Raw genomic sequence first — 8,072 nt, 5'->3', positions numbered from 1 at the left:
TCAAGGAGGAAACTGAACTTTCCAAACAAGTGGAAGAAGAAATAAACAGATGGGAATACATCAAGCTGAGAAGCTTCTGCACCTCAAAAGAAATAGTGCCCAGGATACAAGAGTCACTGAATGTGTGGGAGAAACTGTTCACCCAATTCATCAGATAAGGGGCTAATCTCCAAAATATACAGCATCTAATCCATCAAAAAAATGGGAGAAGAAATGAACAGACACTTTGATTAAAAAAGAAATACAAGTGGCCAAAAGGCACATGAAAAAAATGCGCCTCATCACTAATCATCAGGGAGATGCAAATCAAAACAACAATGAGATACCATCTCACTCCTCAGAGACTGGCACACATCACAAAGAATGAGAACAATCAGTGCTGGCGGGGATGTGGAGAGAAAAGAACTCTTATCCACTGCTGGTGGGAATGCTGTCTAGTCCAACCTCTATGGAAAGCGATATGGAGATTCCTCCAAAAACTGGAAATTGAGCTCCCATTAGACCCAGCTATACCACTGCTAGGGATATACCCTAGGAACACAAGAATACAGTACAAAAACCCCTTCCTCACACCTATATTTATTGGAGCAGTATTCACAATAGCCAGGCTCTGGAAACAACCAAAATGCCCCTCAACAGATGAATGGCTAAAGAAATGTTACATATACACAGTGGAATAATGTGCAGCCTTCAGGAGAGATGAAGTCATGAAATTTTCCTATACATGGATGTAAAAAGAAAGGAAGGAAGGAAGGAAGGAAGGAAGGAAGAAAGAAATAAATAAAGAAAGAAAGAAAGAAAGAAAGAAAGAAAGAAAGGAAAGAAAGAAAGAAAGAAAGAAAAAGGAAGAAGGAAGGAAGGAAGGAAGGAAGGAAAGGAAAGGAAGGAAGGGAAGGAAGGAAGGAAGGAAGGAAGGAAGGAAGGAAGGAAGGAAGGAAGAAGGAAGGAAGGAAAGGAAGAAGGAAGGAAGAAAGAAAGAGAGAAAGAAAGAGAGAAAGAAAGAAAGAAGAGAGAGAAAGAAAGAAAGAAAGAAAGAAAGAAAGAAGAAAGAAAGAAAGAAAGAAAGAAAGAAAGAAAGAAAGAAAGAAAGAAAGAAAGAAAGAAAGAAAGAAAGAAAGAAAGAAAGAAAGAAAAAGAGGAAGGAGAGAAGGAAATATAGTAGAAAGCAAGAAAGAATGAAATAAGGAAAAGGGAAGAAGAGAAAAATGAAAAAAGAAAAGAGTGAATAGAGTTTTTTTGACAGTTAAGTTTTTTAAACAAGAACTGATTTTAAGTTTATTATTCACAATTTCTCCAAATTGCTTCATATAAATCAATAGCCAAGACATTTTTTGTTTTGTTTTGTTTTTTAGGTCACACATAGCAGCACACACTCAGAAATCACTCAAGGGAGCAACAGAAGACCATATGAAATGCTGGGATTTGACCCACTGTCCATCTGCATGCAAGGCAAAAGCCCTACCTCCATGCTATCTCTCCTGCCCCAAGAGCAAGACATATTTTGTATGTTTTATTTCAGAGCTACATGTAGAAGTGCTCAGACTAATTCCTGCACTATAAGATTAACTCATGACCATGACATTTCTGAGAAACATGCGATTCTGGGTCCTTGGGCATTGGAATAGCAAGTGTACTTGATATACTATACTTAAAGACCAAGAACCAAGGCATTTAATAATGTTTACTAGACAGAACATTATGTCACAATAAAACTATAGTTTTCATACTGAACCATAATTATATATAATTAACTACTTTGTAAACATAAAGGTTGAATTTATAGAATTATGTAGATTGCTTTCTCTTAATGTTACTCTTATTAATACCAATTTGAAAATTTACAGTCTCCTTTTTTTTTGCTAGAGTTTCTATGAAATAAAAACAACAAAGCATGTCAGAGAGATTTGGCCTGAAATGGAGGATGTTAATGAAGAAGCAATGGAAAGAGACATATTCTTCATTTTATTCTCATTTTAAAGTATAATATTTTGTATAACACTTCAATATAGTTAAGAGACTTGTATGAGTAATTTAGTATGTTAAAATATTATACATAATGGTGGTGTACACTATGGATGGTTAATGTCGTAGGCAATCTAAGATATGAATCACCAATAAAAGGCACATTACTTAAAAATACAAAATAAAAGTTAGTAAATATAGGTGTAAAATACATAGATTATGTACACATTTATGTACCTCATTTGAAATCACTCAATACATTTATGAAGCTGTAAGAATCATTGAAATGGACATTTTTTAAGCTAGATCATTGGAATCTCAATAACATTTTTAGAAGAGTGTTTGTCTAATACTAAAGAGGTGCATGTCTTTGCTTAAGCTCAAAATGATAAGCCAACATTTAGCAAAAAAAAAAAGTTGAAAATGTATTTCATAAAAATAATTAAAGAATGGGGCCAGAGAGGTGGTGCTAGAGGTAAGGTGTCTGCCTTGCAAACGCTAGCCAAGGAAGGACTGCAGTTCGATTCCCCCACTCCCAAATAGTCCCCCCCAAGCCAGGGGCGATTTCTGAGTTCTTAGCCAGGACAAACCCCTGAGCATCAAATGAGTGTGGCCGAAAAACCAAAATAAATAAATAAATAAATAAATAAATAAATAAATAAATAAATAAATAAAATAATAATTGAAGAAGTCTCGCTGTTTTTACTCGGCACAATCTGCTCCTCTGAGAAATCTCTACATACAATGTCTGGCACCACTGAAGCAAGCTGGTGTGAAGTTCCCTGCCCTGGTCTCATGGACCTGCCCTCAACATTCCCTCGTAGCTCAGTTCTGGATGCACAGAATTAAGCAAGAAAGGTTAAAACCTATTTCCCTAATCCTCCGCATCCTGCCCCGCCACTCCTGACCAGGTGGGCCTCAGTCAGCCCCTTCTCCAGTTAATGGGCAGTCAGGCCACGAAGTTGGAACAGGCAACCATGGCGTTGAGTTCTAGCTGCACGCGGCCTGCAGCGGCCAACGGCCAACGGCCAACGGCTGTCTGGAGTCTCCCAAGTCTCCCCCGTGGCAAAAGGGGGGCCCGGAAGTCCGCGTGGAGGGCGGTTGGATAGAGGCAGAGGCTGGCGCGCAGCAGAGTGTGCGTGCCTGCGAACCTTTGTGGCGTCTCCCAGGAGATGCTGTGATGCAGTCGCACAGTGTCGCTGCTGTTTGGGCTCCGGAGGACACATTAGGCAGTGCGGTCCGTGGCGGCTCTGCGTCCAGCTCTGCTTAGTGGAACTATGACAGAGTTAACTGCAAAAGTAAGTGGTGGCTTCGGCCTTTCTCAGAAGTGACGCTTCAGGCCCCTGGGCCAAGATGAAGCTACGGGAGTATATGGGCTTCAAGGAAAACTGACTCCAGGACTCGCTTGCTTGACTTGTGGTCCACAACTGGAGATTATAAACACTTTGACAGGACAGGAGGGCATCGGCATATAGATTCCAGAATGTGAACGGGGAACCTGCGATCATTCTAGCTGTTCAAGGAATTCTTGTGGGCACAAGAGAAAAGTGTTTGCTCGTTGTACTGGAAGACAGCGAAGGGAGCAGCATCCTGTGTCTTTATGACTTTAGTCTTTCCAAAGTGGTGAAAGCAATAGCAATTTCAGGGAGGGTAAACAGCTATTGAAACTGTGTGTAATCAGGGAGGACCTAGTGCAGGCACTGAGAATTTACACCCCAGTTTGCAAGGGCCTCTTTGGTGTGGCTGCAGTGGCCACAGATCTTGGAAAGATCATGCTGATTGACCTACCTCTGGATGACCTGCCGTACACACAGACTGGACCTAAATGCACTCGCTTCTTCATCTCATGACTGATGTTCCAGTGGAAGTAACACACCTTAGAGAAACAGGCTAGGCAACGAGGGTGCCATCTGGGGTTTCGAGCTAACCTAGGCCCATCAGGAACAGCTATATCCACTCTGGTTTACATAAATCGCACAAACCAACTCGAGGTAGGCTTTGCTAATGGTTACATCGCACTGTGGAGTATGAAAAGGCTGACCAAAGCGTATTACAAACAGTTGAAAGGAGAAGAACACCAATATGTGCTATACTTTTCAAGAACCCGAGAATGTGCCTAAGAATTTCTGCTATTTGTGGGCTGTTCAGTCCACACAGGACAGTCAAGGGGACATACTGAGTGTGCATCTACTTATAGTTACGCTTTCTGTGATAAAAAATGTTTGACATCAGGACATACGCTTATATGTGAGGGGTTGTACGGCTGTGCAGAAAGGTACACACTGGACCTTACAAAAGGCATCATTCCCTTTGTACAGGGACAGACTAACATCAAATTCTTAGGGTGTCAGACTATAGAAAAATTTCCATCTCTGTGTGATAGGGAAGAAGGCCTGAATGAAGCTCTGTCTCCTGAAACTAGTGTTTCCATCTTTACCTGGCAAATGAGTACACCTGAACAGGAAAAGCCTTCTGTATATTTGGGGATATTTGATATCAACAGTTGGTATAGTGCACGATTACCTCGTGCACTAAAATCGGGACAATATCTCCATAATTGCTCTTATTTTGCTCTGTGGTCCCTGGATTCTGTAGTAAGTAGCTTTTTTCCACATGACATCTTGCATATCTTAGTGCATGAGAGGAGTTTAAGTCGAGGAATTCCTCCTTCCCATCCACCTCCTGAGGAGTTTTTTCATCCAAGATGTCTTAATTTTGATGCTACTTGTTTGATGAACTCAGGAGTGGTTCACATCAATTGCACTGGCTTTCAGAAAAAGAATCTGATGTTTTCAAGTGCATTGGGGCAATCTCTCAACAGTGTCATTCCTGATCATTATAAGCAATGTCTTCAGGCTGACATGTCACCAAACTTTCTTGATAATCCATCTTCAAATTTAAGTCAGCAAGACCAATTAGAAGCTTTATGGTCTGCAGTAGACCAAACAAATTTCCTCGCACTTATGTCTAGATGCATAAAAAAATGGGCATCAGAACACCAAATTCTGCCACTAAGTTGTGCTTTGTTCTTGAATGGACATGGAATAAAGTGAATGTCACAAAAGAAGAGTTGGACAGACTGTGTGCACCGTTATTTGATGGCTCATGCCATATCATTGATCCTCAGACTATACAGTCTATCCATCGTTGTCATTTGCTTCTGAGACACCTTAATACAGTTCTTAATTGTTACCAGAGTCCAAAAGCATGACGGAGACAAGCATTATCAGCCTGAACAATAAACGTATGTTTACTCAAATAACGTGTCAGTACATACAAGTGGTTCTTTGGTTCTGTCATTTTGAGCTTCTACCAGAGGGCATCCATGATGCTGTGCATTTAAGAAGTTTATACTATAACTACCCTGTAATTCAGGAATACTACACCAGTTGTCAACAGAAGTGTGAGAGTTTTTCAAGGGGGAAATGGAATCCTGACTACCTGATCATTGATGGACTGGTTTCTCACCTAGGAAATAGGATTGAGAATTTGTGGAAAAACGATGAAGGTGGCACTGGAAAATATCCTCCTCCAAGTCTGCATGCACTGCTTGACATATACTTACTTGATAATATTACAGAAGCAAGCAAACATGCAGTTACCATCTATTTGCTGCTAGACATTATGTCTTATTTTCCAAACAAACAGGATTCTGCCATTGAATCATTTCTTAAGGTTTTTGACATTTCTTATAGCCAGCTGAAACTGATTAAAGGTTTTTGGTATATAGATCATAAAATTTATGAGAGGGCTTTGGAACTTCTGTTTCACCCAGCCACAGTCAAACCTTTGCCATGGCAACATACAATGATTCTTCAAGCTTTCATAAGTCACGGTGAGCACAGAATCGCCCTCAGATATATCCATACCATGAAGCCAACGATGGCCACAGATGAAGATGTTTGCCTTCACCTCACCATTTTGATCTACAATAGGTGTGTGGTTGAGGCCTTTAGTTTGCTGCGGCAACATTCTAGTAGTTTAAACAGAAAGGACTTATTAAAGCACACTTACGACATGTGCCAGAAAATGGGCCTCCTGGAGGATTTTCTAAAGCTACCTCTGACAGACACTGAAGAGGACTGTTTGAAAAGAATTGTGCAAGCCAGTAACAATGTTCAGAATCATAACTTCCTTTTACCTCACCACTTACATCATGCCAATTACATCCCTGCCTTGAAGCTGAACCAAACTCTGCAGATGAATAGCATGAATGATCATGATCCTCTTATGGAAGTGAGACCTCGGGTTCGAAATAGCATATTAGCTCAATGTGGGAAAGGTGTTCCTAGAGTTGAGCAAAAAGTAACAAGTGAAAGGGCTAAGCCATATAGTCGTTCAACAACCATTGTTCAAGAAGCTGCTACACCCAAAGTGTTATCAGCATTTCCAAAGCCAGCTTTAAAGAGAACTGTGTTGTCAAGATCTGTTTTCATAAATACAGTTTTGTCTGACTTGGAGACAGTTGGCACAAACAGTAAACCTAACACTGGCATTTCTCTTTACACCAGTCCTAGAATAAAAGAAACTTCTCCTGTAGTATCTTCTCTCCCAATATCTGATGCTTCTGTTGGAACCCCAATTTCACAAGCTTCACAAAAATTATCTAAACAGCTGAATACGGCTGATTATCCTGTACGTCAGCCTTCTCAATGTATGAGGGTTTTTTCTGCAGAGCCCCACCAAATCTCCTTTGGACCTTCCATCTTATTTAATGCCAGTAAATTCATGTGTCAAAAGATCTTGGGACCAAATTACCAAGGCTAAGGAATTACATTGCCTTGAAAATCCTCTTGTGGCTAAGAAAGCTAAAATTTTGGCCACAACAGTTAATGCTTCTGGATTTGCCAAATCTAGTCCTCAATCCATTTTAAAGTCTTGTCATCCATCAACTTTAGCATCACCCTCTTTGTCTCCTGGACCTTCTCTTGTTCCTTTACAACTGAAGGAAACTACAATTTCATTGAGGGTAGAGGGCATAACTGCACCATGTACAACTGGAGTTGCCTATGACAACAAAACTAATATATATGTTACTACACCACCACGTTCAATTCTAAAAAAACCTGACTCACTGAAGACCCGAAAGAAGGTATCTTTTTCCTTAGACCATCAAGAAAATGAAAATCAAGAATTGCATGTAAGGCTACAGGATACTGCAAGCTCTTCTACTGAACCAATTGCTGATGTAACAGAAAAAGGGCAAGATGGTAATAGTAATATGGTTGAGTCTGAAGGAAGTCCTCCTAAAATGCCACGAGTTTCTGATACTGGGAATACCGAAGATATTTTGCTGTCATCCCAGACAGCACAACAGGCAGAAGTCCCCATGTCTGACACACCTAGGAAACATGGTAGACCAAGAAACATAAATGCTGATGATGTAGCACCCACAGCTCATGAGGAGGAGAGAAGTCCCAAAAGGAGAAAAGATCTTAGCATTCAAAGCAGATCGACAAGTAACACCTCAGCTACAACGAAAAATACTCATGCTGGAGAACAAGCTTCAGAGATGTCAGTTTCAGTTCCAGAAGAGGAACTTGAGATAGTGTTGAGCCCCAAGTAAAAAGTCAGATGGGGAAAGACAATCAATACTCTTTAATATAGTCAGAGTATTATTAGACCAATCTTAAAACGAGACTGATTTAACTTCCATTGCTTTATATTTAATTGACTGTTTAAGCGCTTTGCTTCTGCGATTAAGATTTCTATCACAGAAATCACTTTATAAGGTTTGAAAAAGATACATTTCATAAAACCTCGAGTACTGATAATTCCGGACATAATAGTTTGTCCTATGAATTGGGAAAAAATAACGGAAATTAAAAAAATAGCATGACTGCAATTGGTGATGCTTAATGTTGGCTAAAAAATCATCAATGAGTGCTGTAAAATGATGTATACCAAGTAGTACATATTTTGGAATGAATGGACCATTCATATTTGATCATCTGGAAACAAATTGCTTTGCTGGATAAGTTTCTAATGTTCTACTTTGAAGCCTAAGAGTGCTTTCTGCATTATTTTCTTACCAAATAACTCAAATAATTAAAAGTAATGAAAATTTCTATGCCAAGTGTTGACAATGTGAAAGTAGCAGTATGAGTGTG

At 39.9% G+C, this 8,072-nt stretch overlaps 1 protein-coding gene across 1 annotated transcript; it reads left to right on the top strand.

Moving 5' to 3' along the window:
* The first annotated feature begins 2,939 nt into the window (after positions 1–2,939).
* Positions 2,940–7,528, top strand: LOC126032145 (protein ELYS-like). The gene is given in 12 exon segments (XM_049789844.1): positions 2,940–3,046; positions 3,302–3,419; positions 3,421–3,615; positions 3,617–3,685; positions 3,687–3,791; positions 3,794–3,847; positions 3,849–4,030; positions 4,032–4,155; positions 4,158–4,956; positions 4,959–5,153; positions 5,156–6,621; positions 6,623–7,528. Coding segments are annotated over 12 exon segments (4,320 nt in total).
* The last annotated feature ends 544 nt before the right edge of the window (positions 7,529–8,072 follow it).

This window comes from Suncus etruscus, chromosome 16 (genome assembly GCF_024139225.1).
Source record: "Suncus etruscus isolate mSunEtr1 chromosome 16, mSunEtr1.pri.cur, whole genome shotgun sequence".
Classification (NCBI taxonomy): Eukaryota; Metazoa; Chordata; class Mammalia; order Eulipotyphla; family Soricidae; genus Suncus; species Suncus etruscus.
Note: the sequence above shows the minus strand (reverse complement) of the source record. Positions and strands in the feature narration are given on the sequence as shown.